Source organism: Chinchilla lanigera, unplaced genomic scaffold (genome assembly GCF_000276665.1).
Source record: "Chinchilla lanigera isolate Chin_1 unplaced genomic scaffold, ChiLan1.0 scaffold00110, whole genome shotgun sequence".
In the NCBI taxonomy this organism is placed as follows: domain Eukaryota; kingdom Metazoa; phylum Chordata; class Mammalia; order Rodentia; family Chinchillidae; genus Chinchilla; species Chinchilla lanigera.
Genome location: NW_004955511.1, coordinates 1,050,579 through 1,069,854, shown reverse-complemented (window position 1 = coordinate 1,069,854; position 19,276 = coordinate 1,050,579). Strand labels below are relative to the sequence as shown.

At 37.2% G+C, this 19,276-nt stretch overlaps 2 protein-coding genes across 2 annotated transcripts; both read right to left on the bottom strand.

Moving 5' to 3' along the window:
- Positions 1 to 11,822: 11,822 nt before the first annotated feature.
- On the bottom strand, positions 11,823 to 12,761 carry LOC102014157 (olfactory receptor 8H1-like). The gene has a single exon (XM_013506419.1). The coding sequence runs from the start codon at positions 12,759 to 12,761 to the stop codon at positions 11,823 to 11,825; it is 939 nt and encodes a 312-aa protein (XP_013361873.1).
- Positions 12,762 to 17,478: 4,717 nt separating this feature from the next.
- LOC102013857 (olfactory receptor 5T2-like) lies at positions 17,479 to 18,297 on the bottom strand. Its single transcript, XM_013506421.1, has one exon. The coding sequence runs from the start codon at positions 18,295 to 18,297 to the stop codon at positions 17,479 to 17,481; it is 819 nt and encodes a 272-aa protein (XP_013361875.1).
- Between the last annotated feature and the right edge of the window lie 979 nt (positions 18,298 to 19,276).

Sequence of the window (19,276 nt, the reverse complement as noted above, 5' to 3'; positions counted from 1 at the left end):
CCTCTGCAGAGTCCGCCAGCCCCAGGAGGATGAAGTCAGGCATACTGGTGGTGTTCCATCCACTCATGGTGTATTGTCTTAAACTACTGAGAAATCAGGGCTGGGGATTTAGCTCAGCGGCACAGCTCCTGCCTGGCAAGCGCAAGGTCGTGAGTTGGATTCCTGATACCGGAAAAAAAATATAAATAAACTACTGAGAAATCAAAATTGATACTTAGGTTGACCGACTGAAAACAGATTTTGTTTCTATAAACGCCCAGTACTTATTATATTTCATTTTACATTTCTAGGAATTAAAAAAACTTTGCTCAATATGAGCAAAAGTATTCAATTCTCAAATAGAGAAGGATACGGGTATAAACTGACATTTGCCTATGATATAATAAAAGATTACATCCTATGGAATTAGCTGCAATGTGATACCAGCCTAAGTGCTTCCTTTATTAACACATTTAACCCACATGTAAGGTGTATGCCATAGTCAGTATTATCCACAGAGTTTTAGATAAGAAAAGAGCACAGAAAATAACATTTACAAAATCAGAGAAATTACTCTTTATTACTGGAAATCTATCAAGATATTTTGCCTCCTGACAACATGCTAAGAATCATATATTCTAATTATAACTGTTGTTTAACAAAACTGAGAAAGGATATGTGAGATCCTACCATGAAAATCACTTTATTTCTTGTTCTCATGAAAATAAGTTTATTTTTAGTTCCCAAATGCTATCTAACATTAATTACAGAGCTGTTTCACTCTTTAGAAAACTTAGGTGAGGCACACCAATAATGTACACCACGTATAATGCAGAATTGCCTAATACATAAAAAAATAACATTCTAAACATGAAGATATTTTAAAACATAAAATGCTGCTCCACATTCCTGTGATAGGCTGTGTACACCCTTGGTGTCTGGAAGCCACTGTTCGCTAAAAGAAAATAAAAAACAACAGCGAAGCTTTGAAGTTACATTTTGCAGTGCTGGTTACAATTCTACCATGTCCATTTTCCTGCTTTGAATATGTTAATATTAGTTTAATAAGTTTTAAATGTGTGAATATGTATAATCTCCTAGTAAAATCTCTACTTTATTTTATCTTTTCAAAAACACTCTGATTTAAGGAACGATAATTACTATGAGCCAATGTCGGTTTAAAGTTGTTTCCAGTATTATCTCTTTAGAGAGATAATTTCTTTTTGCTGGAAGAAAATAATTTTTTGCTGAAAGAAAATAATAATGTAAGGAAGTGAAACTTTCTGTGATATTTGCTTTTCTTGATGTAAGTCACTTATATTTTTGTGCATTTTTCTTCTTTAATCCTGAACTTAATTACAGAGCCCTAGAAGAATTCTTCCGGTGTTAATCACATGGACACTTACCAGGAAGTCTGGTCTGAAAGGAATCCCAGTAAGTAACTGTGAATTTACCCAGAGCAGTGAGTCCATTGCTTCCAGCCTGGTAATGCCAGGGTGCCCTATATAACAAGCACTCAGGGGTAGTGCAGCCTTTGGTCCTCCTCTGGGCCCAGCACCGAGAAATGAATACTTGGCATGATTCCAAGGACAAACGTTCTGAGAGTAAATGAGCAAAAGATTTTCCACATTCTCTCATCATACCCTAAATTATAGCTAAACTTTATCTATTTAATTTTCAATTTGACATATAATTATTTAAATCTGTAGAGAAGAATGCTTAAACTCATTGGTGATCTGGTGGGACTGTTTTTGGTTGTGTCTCTTGAGGGAGTTTGTTTTTATTTGTGACAAAGTGATCAGACACGAAATTTCCAGACACATATTTATTTTATGACTGACACGATCATAGGTGGAATGATAAAAATTTTCTTCAGGGAATACTTTTTAAGCAAAAGCATGGTTCTATTGATACAAGGAAGATGATATAAGGATGATATTGGACATCCAAATAACCCACATAATATGTATGTATTTATGCATATATGTATCTATCTATAATGTGTTTATATTCTATAAAGTGAACAATTATTTTCTTTTTTTTTTTTCCTCTGGTACCGGGAACTGAACTCACGACCTTGCGCTTGCCAGGCAGGCGCTTTTGCCGCTGAGCTAAATCCCCAGCCCCAATTATTTTCTTTTAATTTAGGCAGCTGCCCCGTGTCTGCTGTGCATCTGTTGGAGGTGGGGGACTCGGTTATTCTGGTTTTCATGTTTTCGGCTTCCTCATGCTTTGCTTGCCAACTCCTTGTCTGATTAACCTGTTCAGGAGAGAGCATTTCATGCTTAGTTATAAATTCTTATGCTAATAGTCCTATGCAGGTCTGGTAACTCTCTCCTGCTCTGCTTTTGTCCTTTTAATCCCCCCAGTGAAACTGCTCTGCTAAAGTTTCAATGTCTTATGTTAGGATTAGGCTGTGAATCTGAATCTAACTGCAAAGGATAAAGCCACTTTGCATAAGATTTCATGCTAATTTCTCTAAGGAAGCCTAAGGAAGCCTTTATTGTCTTCTTTCTCTGCCAACAGACCTGTATCCCTATGAAAAGTGATGAGAAAAAACTGAATAAAAAGAGAAGGGAAAGCAATATTATCAGACAATTAGTAAAAACGGAGTCTGAACCCAGAATCTAACTCTAATTTTGCCATAAAAGCATAGAAAAGTGCGTCTGCTAGATCCATGTTTATTTTTTAATATATTTTTACTGATGAATTGTTCATTTTAATTTTATTAGTCTTGGTATATTAAAGATAGAGTATTTAGTAGGAAAATACTATTGAATTTTTAATAATTACTCAGTGTTTATTAAAAAGCATCAAAATTTTTAACATTGACTGTTCTTTGGTGTACAAAGTCTAAGACAGAACAATACAGATAAATTCTTATATGAACTACCAACAGCACTTTTGACTTAAATTAGTATGCCTAAGCTACCCTGTACACATGACAACACCACTTTTCATACACATTTATTGCTTACATTGACAGCACGTGTGTTCTGCTCTCCTGGCTTTTTTGCAGGACATACTGAATGTCTCACTGGTGTATCTCTTTAGTCAGGTGGTTCTTATTATATTTTACAGGGTGTTGTTAACAGGAACATAAATATCAATATGAAATAAAGTATTAAATTCTTATTGTGTAATGTGCATTTAGATTAGATACCAACATTTTTATATCAACTGTGTATTTGCTTATAAAACCTAAAACGTAACATCAGAAATGAATTACTAAATGAACTACAATGAAAATACCAATAGAAGTGTAAAACAAAAGTAAGCTTGGGTTCAGTTGCCACGCCCAAGGCAGTCTTTAGATATGACAGCTGCAGGCTCCGTGCACATATGTTGCTTACGCAGACATCATGTGTGCTTAGCTTCCTTTGCTCTGTAGCAGTCATGTCAACTCTCCTCTTTCCTGTTTTGTCAGGAGTTTCCTACTGTATTCTACAACATGCACTTAACAGGGAAATAAAATGTCAAAAAAGTAAAATATCAAATTATATTGTATGCTTAGAACATCACCATTTTCCCATCAACTATTTACTTGCTTACAAAACCTGAGATAACATAAAAAATAAAAACTTCTGTGAACTACAATGAAAACACAAAGCCTACCACAAAAATAGTCTTTACTTCAACTATCACACCCAAAGCAGTCTTCACACTTGACCACTGCATTTTCTAAGAAAGTGTTGCTTACACTCAGAAGCACATACATTTTGTTTTCAGGCACTTTATTTTAGGGCACAGTTGACATCTTTTTTGTTTTTCTGTTGTCGTAGTAGGTGTTTTTGATGTTGTTCCTCCCTGTTCAACTGTCAGGACACTAGTGTGCTCCACAAGTTTTTTGTATAATTCCCTGGGGCAAAAATATTTTGTTTTCCTCTGCTGTAAATGATCTCTTATGAGTTCCAGTCCTAATCTTCTGAGAAAATTTTTCCATTATAGCTTACTTGATATTTTCTTAGTAAACTATCAAACTATTTATGCCACACATGTTTAGGATCAACTAAAACACACACTGGCCAGTGCTTTGTGTTTCCAGTGACATCCTACTTTCTGCCTAACTCATCAGCAGTATCTACTGTACCACTGATTTTGTTGTAGAAAGTTTTAATCTCAGGCTTCCACTTTGTCAGTGTTTCCCTATGAATATTTCCATCAGTGTGCAATGTTGACATCAGCAGTAACAGTTTGTTTTTCTTTGCCTTATAGGAGGCTAAAGTTTTATCTTTCTGAAATTCAAAGTTTGCAATATACAATTCTCTATTGTAAAATTGTAACATTTCATTTGGAATTTTTGTTTTGTTCCAGTGTATAGTTCCTACGATGGTCAGCTTATGCTCTGTTATTGAATATATTATCAATTGGAAGCTTGTAAATCGATTGTCAAATGTCACATTCTGAGTGATTCAGGGAATGGAAGCAACAAGTCTGTTCACAGCATCATTTGGTCTATTACTATACAGACAAGGACCTGATGGCTGGGTTCCAGGGTAATGCCTAAGTTGAAAGCATAATAAATCTTCATATCTACATGGGCATATTTTTTTGTGGTGGGATAATGGGAATCAAATTCAGGATACTGCACATGCCAGGCAAGTGCTGAGCTGCTGAGCTATATCACCGGCCTGATGGGGCATAAATTTTTATACCATTTTGACCTGTCACTTTTCCAGAAATCTTTCACATTCCTGTGATTACCATGAGAAGTCCTTGCTAAGTACAGAAGACCTATGAATGGCTTCAGTTCAGCCAGTGAAATGTCATAACAAATATGTATTTAAATGTGGCTGTGGTGCACACAGGTTATTTTACTTGCATTTCAGCCTTTATATATTTCACAGCATCTTGTAGCATTTCTTCTATTACAGTTTCCAATACTGAATGGCAGTGCTGGCATTCTGTTCAATATGTTTTACCCCTGCCAAGACCCACATTGTATTTTCAGGCCTACTTTAATATCAAATCCTTCTATTTGGTTGCAAGCCATTTGACATTCAGACCAGTCAAATACATACATTGCTGTTTTCTTCATCATCTGAATCAAGGAGGTCTGCATTCTCCGTGTCTGTATCAGTTGATTCTTGCTCCATTTCACTGTCACAGGAGTTGTGGCTCACATGCCCAACAACAATGTCGTCATCATCATCATCATCATCATCATTATCCACACCATCTTGTTCTGAGAGCATGTATTTTACTATAAAGAATCATCTTCATTAGCCATACCTAAGTAATCTGATGATTCACGTTTGACCTCCTCCAAAACGTGCAAATCTGGTTTTTCATGTTCTGTTGTACCGAATTAGGCTACTAACACCAGAAAAGTCAAAAGAAAACTTTTCAAAAACAAACCCGGGAGCACTGTCAGTCTATTAGATCATCTGTGATACTCGGGTAAACACACAAAAAAGGAGGAGCAGAGTTTTGAGTAAAAATCCCATTTTGCTACTGTTGCCCACATGCACACACCTTGCTGTTCATCATTTCAAGTAGGTAAACACATAGATTGCTTCTTGTATCCTTCATGGGAAGGTACTGGGATGCATAGATGATTACTATTATGCTAACGTGCAAATCTATCGTAGAAAAATAAGGGATGGATCCGCTGGACCCAGTGAATAAACTAGCAGATGTATGTATCTCATAGAATGTTAGAAAACTACATGAAACAACCCTGGCTTTGAGGCACCCTAACAAACAAGGAAACACCCTATACCAGCAAAAGCAATACCTTTAATTCTTACACAACTAAACACACACAGAGTTTATGTCTCCTTGTGGGGGCATCTATACTAGAAACTGTAACATAAGCATGGGATATAGAGGAGAGACCAGTACAGAACACCAGGCTTGTGTAAAGGCAACATGATGTGGAGTTTATTGTGCATGACTGCAGGCAGATAGAAAGTGAAAAGACCTTCTGTAGGGAGCAAAGAGAAGTGCATCCCTATTATAGGGAGGGAAAGGAGGCAGGGACAATTAGGTGGAAGATTTTTAATGATCATCTGTCATCAAAGTTCTCCGGTAGTCTCTCACCTCAGTAGGCAGAGTTCTTGAAGCATCTGTTATAAGTTTTTTCAAGTGTCTGCAGATGTTGTGGGACCTGCAAAATTTCTTGTCCTTTTTTTTTTTAATTACAGAGAAAAGGAATTAAAATAAAACAGTTTTGGAACAGGCTAGTAGGAGAGTAACAATAATTAATATATTGCATATTGTTATCTTCATACTAGTCATTCAGAGTACAAGAAACGGGCATGAAATATTGTCCAAACAAAATTAGCAGACACCTTTCTTTTCAATGAACTAAAGAAACTAGCTGTATTACTATCTTAATAATGTTGTGTGTGTGTGTGTGTGTGTATATATATATATATATATATTCCTCCCTTTTTCTTCATTCCTTTCCCCTTTCACCATCACAGCTTCTCTCCCTCTCTCTCTCTTTAAAGAGAGGAAGAAGAAAAATAGAAATAAAATAAAACAGTTTCAAATCAGGCTGACTGGAGAGCAACAATAATTAATACATTGTACACTGTTATCTTCATAGTAGTTACTCAAAGTACAAGATATAGGTGTGAAACAATATCCAGATAATATTAGCACACAATTTCTTTTCAATGAACCAAGGGAAACTAACTGTATAACTGTCTTGTTAATATATATATATATATAAAAATTTAATATATATATAATTTCCCTTTCCACCTCCTTCCTTTCCCCTTTGACCCATTCGTTTCTCCTTTCTTTTAATCAGTTCCCTCCCAATTCACAATATCTATTGTACATTGTGGATCTTACGTACATGTTCATCTTCTCACACTAATGAGACAATGTCATGTTTATATACATGTGTCTGATTTATTTCACTTATGAGTATGGTCTCAAGTTGCATTCATCTACTTATAAAAGTATCCAGTTTGTCCTTCTTTATGGCTGAGTAGTACTCCATTATATATTTTTAAAAAACACATCTTTTCTCCCTTTCCTTCACTGATGGGCATTTGGGTTGTTTCCAAGATTTCGCTATTGCAAATTGTGTCACTATAAACTTTGGTGTACAGATATTGCTGTGGTATGATTTTGTCCTTTTGGAAAAATACCAAGAAGGGGAAATAGCTGGGTTGAATGCAACCTCTAATCATACTTTTTTGAGGAATCACCACACTGATTTCTACAGAGGCTGCATCATTCTACACTCTCATGAACAGTGGAGAAGAGTTCTTTTTTTCCACAACCCCTCCAGCATTTGTTATTGGTTGATTTCCTGATGAAAGCTATTCTTTCTGGGGTGAGGTGGAATCTCAGTATTAATTTACAACCCTTGGGGCTGGGGATTTAGCTCAGTGGCACAGCGCCTTCCTGGCAAGTGCAAGGTCGTGAGTTCGATTCCCGGTACCGGAAAAAAAAAAAAATTTAAATTTACAACTCTTGAATGACCAATGATGTTGAACATTTTTTCATATATTTATTTGCCACTTGTATTTGTACATCTGAGAAGTACATATTCCTCTCAGATGTCCATCTTTGAATTCGGGGGCCTGATTTTTTTCAGTGCTTTATATGTTTGGGATACTAGTCCTTTGAGGGACAACTGGCTGTAATTTTTTTCCAGTCTATGGTTTGTCTTTTCACTCTGTTGGTGATTTTCTTTGTTATGTGAAAGCTTTTTCACAGGGTGAGACACCATTTATTGATTCTTTGTAATATTTCCCATGTGATCTGGGACTTGTTCTTGAAGTTTTGCATACACCTATATCTTCAAGATTACTATCTATTTTCTCTTCCAGTAGATTTAGTGTTTCTCTTTTAATATTTAGATCTGTGATGCATTTTGGCTTTAGTGCATGGTGATAGGCATGGGTCGAGTTTTAGTCTTTGGCATGTAGAGAGCCAGTTTTTACACCACCATTTATTAAAGAAGCTTTCTTCCTGGGGATGTGTTTGGCCCCTTTGTCAAAGATAAGGTGGCTGAGTGTGTTTGGAGTTGCAACTGCATCTTCTATTCTATTCCACTGATCCTCAGGTCTGTTTTTTAAATTATTTTTACAACATCGTGTGTTTGCCAATGACGGCTTTGGTGCTGACCTGAGTTCCCTGCTGAGAGCAGTGTATCTGTTTGTAAGCAGGTTGGGGGCTGGGAGAGTCAGGTCTGATTGGATCCTAACAGAGACCAGAATTTCCTCCAGAATTCTACGGTGGGGGTGGGTCAAGGCCTAACAAAAGGAGGAACATGAATATCAGGCTGTGTTTTTCCATCTTCTTCTCAGCCCCAGTGGAAGAAGCTATCTCTGTCAGTCGGGAGCCTGAGCTCCGCCCCTCCATGGTGACGTCAATTACCTGCCAGGATTGCCAAGGCTGAGATGAACACAGCTGCCCCTCTGTCTCCTCTGCTCTCAGAAAGAGGGTGATGGGAAAATGTGATGTCTGTCTGTTCTGTGTGCAGGGCCGGACCATGGGCCCCAGTGCCTTACATTCCCAGCCTTGCTCCTGGAGGCCTGGATGGCCAATGACTATGCACTGCCCTTTTGCTCTGGATGCCACCAATAGATCAATAGATTATATCATGCTTATGTAATGAATATATATGCTTTCCACCCTCTGTACTAAAGAACATAAGTTAGCTTTAACTTAATTAGAATTAAAGAATTTCTTCAATTTATATATTGTCTTCAAAGTTATACATTCTCTTGATGGGTTTGCCAACAGAAACTGATACAATATATTTTCTAAATCATAAAAATACATATAAATGTATATAACGTAGAACTATTCCCTTTACAAATAAGTGGAGAGGGGGGAAGAGCCCATGAATACATGAAATTACTGAGATATTTATGTGATACAAATGAGCCCAAACAATATGTTGAACAAACATATTTATTAACTTCTTAACCTTCACCACAAAAAGTATAATCACGTACTCGGGAGGCTGAGGCAGGAGGATTACTGTGAGCTCAAGCCTGGCCTGAGCTACATAGTGAGTTTAAGTCCATTTTGAACTACATAGTGACACTCTGTTTCAGAAAAAAAGAGGCAATCTTTAGTATCTGTAAATATAGAATTTAGAAAATATAGATATGAAAGGAAAATAATGACAATGTAATATTGATGTAAGGCATATTTTGTCATTGATTTGAAAATTTGAGTAATATACTATATTTATTAACAGTTTTAAATTATTAAAACTCTTATGAGACTCCAGTCTTAAACAGACATGCTCTTTAGTTTAGGCTCCCAAACTATTGAATGTGTGCTTCCAAAAATCCTTAAACTTCAAAAAATAGATAGTTTTTAGAATATCATGTTTGTCATGAAGCAATCCATATGGAAATTGTTACACAAGATTACATGAAATAGCTTACTTGCAAAATGGAACCATTCATTCTAAAATAGCCTTACAATAGCAAACAGAAAGTTTAACCAGCAATAATGAATGCAGAGGTAAAACATTTTTAACAATATGAAGATTTTATGTCTCTTCTTGATCTAAGCCTATCAAATGCCACATATACTAAATTCATTGTCTAACATTTCCTTTGCCACAGTTTTATTTAAAAAGAATAACAAATGAGATAAACATGATAGTCATTAATTTATTTTTAAAGAACAACACAAACCTGAAGAAATCAAGAGAAAGGAAAAGAGGTAGTTGGCTGAAACTCCCGTCATGTCACAGAGGGGTATGTCCCTAACATAGCTCATAAGAACACACCTGTTATACTCAGGGTTTGCAAGAGGGATAATTTAATATAGGACACATACCTTTTAAAATTATTTTATAACAGTCACCCAAAGAGTCAAGTTCAAAAGAGTGCTGGAAATCTGTCCACACACTGAAGGCCCAAAGAATCCAGCTGAGGGCCTGGATTAGATGGCAATGTCTTGCATAAGTCCAGCTGAAGACCTAGAGCCCACAAAAGTGCCTTCCATGAGTCCAAGTGAGGCCAAGAGCTCACGACAACGTCTCATGCAGGCCTGTTTCGTGGATCTGCACTGGGAAGGCCCAAAGGACAGTGGTGGAATTCTGTGCCAGCAGGATGAAGGATCTGTGCTAGCAGACTGATGGATCTGCAGTGGAGCCAGGAAGTGATGCTCAAGGTAAGAATCAGAAATCCCCTGAAAGGTACCACAGCCATCCTCAGTGACGGCAAGGTCCTGAGCTCCTCCTGTGATAAGAACAGCAAAGTCTGTATCAGCAAAGCCAGCATGACAAGCTTCTTCAGGACACTGCCCAGTGTGCCATCTTCCCCTCCAGAGCCAGGAAGTGATGCTCAAAGTAAGGACCAGAGCTCCCCCAAAGTGAACTGTAGCCATTCTCGGTGACAATAAGGTCCTGATCTCCTTTGATGATGAGAACATCCACGTTCATGTCAGGAAATCCAGCATGACAAGCTTGTCTAGGAGAACCAACAGCCCCCCAACAACACCCTACAGTTCCTCTTCTTCTTCCCCTTCAGTTCTCCTCTTATGCCACTGGTAACAGTCCTCAGGTGGGCCCACGACACCCAGCACCATGCTGGTTCAGTGCAGCAGGGTGTTACAAGCTGAGCATGAGTTGTCATCCCTCACAACGCATTACACCATTTTTTTTTTTTCCCGGTACCGGGAACCGAACTCATGACCTTGCGCTTCCCAGGCAGGCGCTTTTGCCGCTGAGCTAAATCCCCAGCCCCCACATTACACCATTTACTGCTTACCAATTGTTTTTTTTTGGTACCAGGGATCAAACTCAGGACCTTGCGCTTAGCAAGCAGGCGCTTGTGCCACTGAGGTATATCCCCCTCTTACCAATTTTTAAACTGGTAAATTCACAAATTTCAGGTTGAAAACACTACATAATGAGAGTCTTAATTTTGCTATACAAATCTTACAGATCTTAATTACACAGAGATTATTAGATATAAAAATTTCACATAAGAAAATAGCAAAGATTATATAAGAAGGGCCAGAAATTATGTTAATATATAGACATACATTCATAACCAATGATCTGTAAAAACATGCACAAAATTGTCAACAATGGACAGTGTTTTTCTTTTAATAATTAGCATTGTACAAATTGTTTCAACATTAGGATATATCACTTTCCTATAACTTAATTCTACTTTATTACTGTATTCAGAATTCAAAATCTGGTACTACCAACTTATTATTTTTTCATGTTGCTGTTTGTCAATTAAATTTTATAATAGAAACTAGTAAAACATGAAAGAGTACTACTGAGAAATATGTATTACCAATGGAAATATGATAGGAATGCACATCCTCCTGTGATAATGGTCAATATTTATTGTTATTGCCTGAAAAGTTTTACATCTATCTTCTGCTTAGGAGAACATGGAATTATGATATATCCTGTGCAGGGGAGAGGACACTGAATCTTTGAATTGCAATGAATTACTGTGGGTTGAATTGTGCCAGATCAAGAGTTTAAATGCTGTAATCTTGATTTGAAAGCCATTGCTGTAAACCTTGCTTCTGATAATCACTATAAACAGAATGAAAATGTAGTGCTTTTTCACAATAAAGTTCTCTGTCACTGGAGCACGCTCAGATATTGTATAATACAATTTTTAAATTTGAAAAAATTTTCTCATTTTGCACAATAGCTACTTTTAGTTCATTAGATCATGGACTTAACATTTAGTAATGACTGAAAGCTACACTATGAATTTGTAAAGCCTTATGCGTGCAAACGCCCATGTTTAGGTAAAGGGCAAGTGGAGAGAGAAAAGAATTCAACTGTTTTCAGAAGGAGACCAAAGAATGTCTCAGAAAAAAATGTAAACAAAAAAAGGGCGGACAAATGTAACTGCCTAGCAACACAGTTATTCTAATTATCTGGAGCCCTCTGTCCTCTGCAGGACTCTAAGGACAGCATGTTTCACCTCTTTGTTTCTGAGGCTGTAGATGAGAGGGTTCAGCATGGGGATCACGATCGTGTAAAACACAGAGGCCACCTGATCCTTTCCCAAGGAGTAGGACTCCCTTGGTTTTAAGTAAGTAAAGATCATGGTGCTGTAAAAGATGGTGACTCCCAGGAGGTGAGAGGCGCAGGTCGAGAAGGCTTTTTTCTTCCCTGCAGTGGAATTGATCTTCAGGATAGTGGAGAGAATGGCCACGTAGGACCCAGATATGGTGACGAGGGACAGCACTAAGTTGGATCCCGCACAAATAAATATGATGAGTTCAACATTGGAAGTGTCACTGCAAGACAGGGCTAAAATTGGGGATATGTCACAGAAAAAGTGGTGGATGACATTAGAACTGCAGAAATGCAGTCTGCTCATGAAAACCATATTAACAGTAGAATCCACAGAGCCAATCACATAGGAGCCGGCCAGCAGGGCACGGCACAGTCTTGGGGACATAATGACCGGGTAGTGTAGAGGGCTGCAGATGGCTACATAGCGGTCATAGGCCATGGAGGAGAGAAGGAAGCACTCGGCAGCTACAAAGATTACAAAAAAGTACATCTGGGTGAAGCAGCCCAGGAACGAGATGCTCTTGGAGGAAGCCAGTAAGTTCTGTAAGGTTCTAGGGGTGATGACGCTGGAGTAGCTGAGGTCGAGAAAGGACAGGTGGGTGAGGAAAAAGTACATGGGGGTGTGCAGCTGGGCATCCAGGCGAATGAGCAGCATCATCCCTGCGTTCCCCAGCACCGTGACCAGGTAGATGAGGAGGAAGAGCAGGAAGAGGAGCAGCTGCGCCTCTGCAGAGTCCGCCAGCCCCAGGAGGATGAAGTCAGGCACACCGGTGGAGTTCCTTCTATCCATGATATATTGTTTTAAATTACTGAGAAATCAAAGTTAATACTTAACTAACTGCAAAAATATTTTTGTTTTCCTCAGTGGCATTTTTTATAATTAATGTTTCCAAATATTGACAAAAATTATACAGAATGTGAGCAAAACTATTTAATTGGTATGTATAGATATGGGTGTAAATTCACATTTGATTCTTTATATTCAAAGGTTACATCTTGTTTTTAGTATGAGCCTGATATTACTGGAAGCACTTTCCTTCGTTAATATGTTCAATTCACATGAAGGTATCATACCATAGGGATTATTTCCCAGACATTTTGTGCGGAAAAAGGGCGCAGAATATTACTCATGTGAAATCAGAGCAACTACATGTTGACACTGTGATTCTATCAAGATATTTTGATTTCAGAGAACATGCTTATGAGATTCTGTGCTTCTGTTATAAGTAGTTTTAGCAAACCTGAAAAAGAGTGTGCAATTTTTTATGCTAATATCAATTTTTATGCATTATTCCCAATTTTAATACCCAATGTGTTTCCTATGAATTGAAATAATTTCTGTCTTGGGAGTTCGCTGAGGCACATGAAGATTAGAGAGTGTGCAGTGTCAAATTCTTGAAGATCTGGTAACTGAGAGAGGAAAAGACACCTTTAGGAATTGGGAGTTTTATAGACTTGTTTCTTCTCTGACATCCTCTGACCAAGAACACCCCTTCCCGCCTATCCGCATATTGGACTGAAAAGTTCTGGTGTGTCAGAAAAATATTGTGTCCCTCAGGAGAGAATATTCAGATAAGACCCTGGCAGTTCAAGGTCTGGTTTAATTTGGACAAGAATGGAAGAGGGCTTCGGGTGACTTTGTCATAAAAGTCCTTAAACCCCTATACACGGGATAGAGCTTTGAGGCCATCAGAGCCCCTCTTTCTCCTTTGGATTAGAGCTGAATAAACCCTTTTGTCCCCACCAAATAAATTTTCTCCATCTTTTTTGGGGAGAGTAAAGGTACTAGTGATCTTCAATTCTGATAACGATGTGTGATTCTAATGTCTACTCAAAATAAACATTTTTGCATAAATTACGTCTTCAGAAATGTATGCTGCTTGCATATGTTGATTCCACCAACTCTATCTTACTGTTTTGCAAGTCACAACATTATTCGTAAGGCCTAAATAATATGTGCATGCATATATATTAGTCTGATAAAACTCCCATTTTATTTATCTAATGTAATTGCCCCCGATTTTAGAAATACTTACTGTGAGAGAAAGGCTGAAAATGAACCTTCTTCTGGCTGGGCGTGGTGGCTCACTCCTGTAATCCCAGTACTCTGGAGGCTGGTTGAGGCAGGAGGATCCTTGTGAGTTCGAGACCAGCCTGGGCTACAAAGTGAGCGCAAGGCCAGCCTGAACTACATAGCGAGACCTTAGACCTTCTCTCAAAAAGACAAAAAAAAAAAAAAAAAAAAAAGAAAACCTTCTTCTGAGAGCATTCACTTGAAAATTTGTGCAGTTCAGATTTTTCTTGACAAAAAAATATGAAAACCACTTCAGGAGTTCAAAATTTCTATGCTATACTATTTATATTAAACTTTATGTTCCTGTAATTTAACTTTATATTCCTGTGTATTCATGTTTTATTCTGAGGTTAATTATTTCAAACTAGAAATTTTGTTCCATTGGTAATGATGGAAATTTGACCAGGAAGTTTTGTCTGTAGAGAAGTTGAGGGGGAAATGTGAAAATAAGCAGAAGGGCTTATGCCTTCTCTCCAAGGCTGGTGATTCCCAGCTTCATATAATACGCACTCAGAATATGGAAGCCTTTGGTCATCCTCAGGGAGCAATTTCCAAGCAACATTTCTTGGCGTGACTCCAAGGATGAAAGTTCGGGGATTAAATGGAGAGAATTTTTTGAGTTGTTTTCTCTTAGGAGCTCCATGTTTAAGAGCATTATCATCTTCCCTTGTGATACTCTACACTGTTGTCGTTTCATTTATTAACTTCCAAACTTTGTGTACAGTTATATAAACTTGCAGAGAATAATACTTACATTCAAATGCTGAATCAGGAAGTGTTGACTAGTTTTCAGGAGAAAAATTTTCCAGAGATATACTCATTTTATGATTGATTAATCTCATGAAACATGGAACAAAACAATTTTCACCTGGAGCACTTTATACTTACAAGTATGACTTGGCCATAGAAATACCACACATTTATCAGAAAAAAAGTAGAAAACAACAAAATCCAAAGAAGAAAATGAGCCAACTCAAGATGTTTTAACATTTTTTATACAATAGCAATGTCTCCCAATCATTTATCCTTTGTGCCCCGAATTTCTTTTGAATGTGTACTTCTAGATTTGCAGTTATTATAATAATGTGTGTTCAGTTCCTTTTTGCTTATTTCAGGACTACAGTCTAATCTACCATGACCTGAGAAGTTAGCCTATTATTAACCAAATCCCCCATATAATATGCAATGGACAATGCCCTAGGCTTCGATACGTGCACTGTGTGTGCACAGCTGATAAATACACGCCTTGAGACCTCACAGGAATGAGCAGAACCTTCATTCTGGTTCAGAGTGTAATTGGCTTCATCGAAGGCCACATTTGTGGGGTGTGTTCACTATTTTAATGTACTTTTCTTTACTTTAATTTTATTTTATAAAGGAAAAATGAATGGATAGATATAATCAGCCCTGAGCCTAAGATAAGATTTGTAATGAATTCATTGGGCAAAATTTTTCTCTCATGTATAATCAAAATGTTGCCTTGAGAACAGTAGGAAGAAATTAAAACATAATAGTAAAGCTAAAATAAATCATTTGAGGAATAGTAATACAAAACGAGGAGGAGAAGGGAGAATTTGAAAATAGACATAATGAGAATTAGAGGAAAATGTTACTGTAAGTTTTGCATGCAGTCATGAACAAATCAACTTTCATACATATGTAAAAATGATTCTCTTAGGAAAATGTGTTCATGTCCCAAATTTCTGGAGATAATCAACTCCAGAGGTGGATAAAGGCACTGCTTTTGTCAATTCTTATAATGTTGGACTTGTGGAAAGAAAATGTTATTCAACAAATATTTTTTATACAGTGACAGGCCCTTTTGGAGATTCAGATGCCAGTATCCATCTGTGTCACTAACAGGTTAACACTGAGATGAAAAAATAACAGGTAACTGGGAACTTTCAGCCAAGCAAGACTATCACCCCCGACAGGAGTGAGATTGCAAGATACTGAGAGAAATGTTTTCCTACCCAAGGTATTCTAACACTGAATCCACACTGGGTCATGTGTGGTGCTGCTCAAGACAGCAGAGCAGTTCTTACAAGTCCTACATAGCAGCGACCAAAATCTAATAAAGGATTTAAAGTTCCTTTCCACTTAAACAATGTTATAATTTAATTACTAGACCATCATATTGAAATTGTGAGTCTTATTTACCTTCTTTTGCTCTCTCTCCCTACCCATCGTCTCTGTCCTGCATTACTGTTTTCTTAGTTTTAAAGAGACTAAAAAAAAATAATAATGACAACAAAGACAAAAAGAAAACAACACAAAAACAGTAAAAACAGTGGAGGATTATTCTTATTACAGTTTTTTCATCCATCTTTGACTACTTCAAGAATTGAATGGCTTTTTCTTTTAATTATAGAGTTACATGTTTATGCGAATTTTGAAATAGAGTTGGATATTTTGATTCATGGCTCTGAAAAGTAGTGCTTGACTCAGATCTATGCCTTTATCATTTTTTCATGTTGAGTACATTGCTACTTTTTCATTTTAACAAACTGTTTAATTTTTAAAATTATAACTTTTTAAGTGAGATATTTTATTTCCCTAACTTTATTTATTTATTTTTTGTCTTTTTGAGACAGGGTCTCACTATGCAGTGCAGGCTGGCCTTGAGCTCACTTTGTAGACCAAGCTGTTCTCAAACTCACAATCCTCCTGCTTCAGCCTCCTGAGTGCTAGGATTACAGGCTTGTGCCACCACGCCCAGCTTCCCTAACTTTGGCAGATTGAATTCATTCATCCCTGTAGTATCTAGCCATAATAATTGCTTATCTTATTTTTTATCAGTTTAATACTACTGAAAATCTACTAGGAATAAGAGTTGTCTACTATTGCACTTCAGAAAGTCATGCATTGTTAGTTTAAGTGGTAATTAGATAAAAATTAGAACTTTAATCCAACGTGCATGATTTGCTTACAGAAAAGACAGATTAGGAGACAGACACAGCCACAGGAAAGGGCATGTGAGGACAGAGGGTAAAGCTAGACATCTATAAACCACAAAGTAAAGCTCAGAAGAAAGAAACCTGCTAACACCTAAAATCCGAAACAGCAAATACACCCTTGCTGTTAAAGCAGCTCCATCTATTGCATTTCCTTACTGCAACCCCAGCAAAATGATGGAGCCAGCATCGTGATGCATGGCCATGTGTATGTATAAGTGTAACTGTATACGACCTCAGAAAGAAAGAAATATTCACATGTGTGGACAGCTTCATAGTCACACTAAGTTCTTTATTTTTAAAATTTCCGTAAGAATAGATACACATAAAATGATTCAATTAACATTTTGCTGAGAAGAATTCGCTGTATCCTTACACCAACATTTTCTCAACATTCTTTTCATCGCCTCTGAGATGTCTTTGTTCCTCACACTGTAGATGATGGGGTTCAGCATGGGAATGACAATGGAGTAACATATCTACACGATCATGTCGTGCTCCAAGGCGTAGCTGGAGCTTGGCCTCATGTACATGAAGAGGATTGTCCCGTGATAAATGGACACTCCGGTGAGGTGGGAGTCACACGTGGAGAACACTTTTCTCCTCCCGTTAGCAGAAGGCACCTTCAGAATGGCCAATAGGATGAGGCCGTAGGAGATGAGGACAATCAGGATAGTGATCACCTCAATGGAACTCACAAAGAGGAAGAGGAGAAGCTCATTTGTACGAGTGTCAGAACAGGAAATAGCGAGGAGAGGGGGGATATCACAAAAGACATGTCTGATTTCATTGGGCCCACAGAAGGATAGGCTGAAAGTGGCCACTGTATGTATTGTGGAATGCAATATTCCTCCAACAAAGGACGCCGTGATGAGTGGCACGTAGACCCTGGGCGTCATGCTCACAGCATACAGAAGTGGGTTGTAGATGGCTAGGTCGCGGTCATAAGCCATTGCCGCCAAGAGAAAGCATGCTGTGGTCCCAAAAGTAACAGCAAGAAACATCTGTGATGCACATTCAAGAAATAAAATGACCTTTGTTTCTGACATAAAATCTCCTAACATTTTTGGAGTAATAACAGTAGAAAAACAGGCATCCACAAATGATAAAACGCTCAAAAAATAGTACATTGGGTTGTGGAGCCGGGAATCCCCAAGGACCAGTACAATCAATCCTATATTTGCCATGATAGTAAAAAGATAGATTGCCAGGAACAGGAAAAAGAGAATGAGCTGCAGTTGAGTATCATCTGTGAAGCCCTTGAGGACAAATGTTGCAACTTCTGTGATATTGTTCATGCTGGAAACACATAGAAAAGACTTGAAGATACTTGGAAGATTATAGTCCATATTACTATGAAAATACACTACTGTATGTCAAAGGAACATGAAATCTATATTTATTTATCAATACACAATGTATTTTTATATCAATATATACTACATTTACTTTTTATCAATAAATATATAATGTCTAAACAGAAGATGAATGAACAAGGAGAAGATAGTTAGTCAATATTCAATGCCATCAATATAGATACAGACTGGCGATATACGTGTTCACTCACAGTCTAAATTTGTGAGATTTCTAATACCTCAGGGCAACTAGTTAATCATCCTTGCATTCTTTAGCTGGTACTATATGAAAATATTAAAACACATACTCAGCAAGTTGAAAAATATTCTTCTGACACTCAAACCCATCAGAGCACAGATCACAGGAAAACAGTCTCAGAATTCTAGATCTTTCAGCAAGCTTGTAAAAATATCTTGTATAATATAGAATGAAAATATTATTTTAAAATATCAATATAAATATTGAAGGGCAAAATATTAGTCAAATCTAGTTTAAAAATAGAATATGCCAAATTAGGTTGAGTCTACACAGCAACTGCTTGTTCTATTATAGTATTTTGTAAGTTGTTTTCTAAGTTTTTCTGTCTCTAACAGGTCCTATTGGGCTTGTCTAAATGGGATTAAGGAATGTGTCAGGGACAAGGTGGCCAAGAAATTTATGTGACAATTGTGTTCATTCAAATTTCTTTCTTAACTACATGGAATTCCATCACATTTTAAAACTAAATTGTTTTTCATTTATATTTCTTCTTAATATTTAAACTCGTGACATTCTCTATGCTTTTGCACTTTCATATCCAGTGAAATTCAGTAGAATTGTTCTGAGAAAATATAAAAAGATGATCTTTCGTTAGTTAATATTTTTAGTTAAAATTTATGGAGTCCTTGAAATAATGGAAAGGTAACTGTTCATAAAGTTACA

Coding starts and splice junctions, on each gene's coding strand:
- LOC102014157 (XM_013506419.1), bottom strand. CDS start 12,761: ATGGATAGAAGGAACTCCACCGGTGTGCCTGACTTCATCCTCCTGGGG.
- LOC102013857 (XM_013506421.1), bottom strand. CDS start 18,297: ATGAACAATATCACAGAAGTTGCAACATTTGTCCTCAAGGGCTTCACA.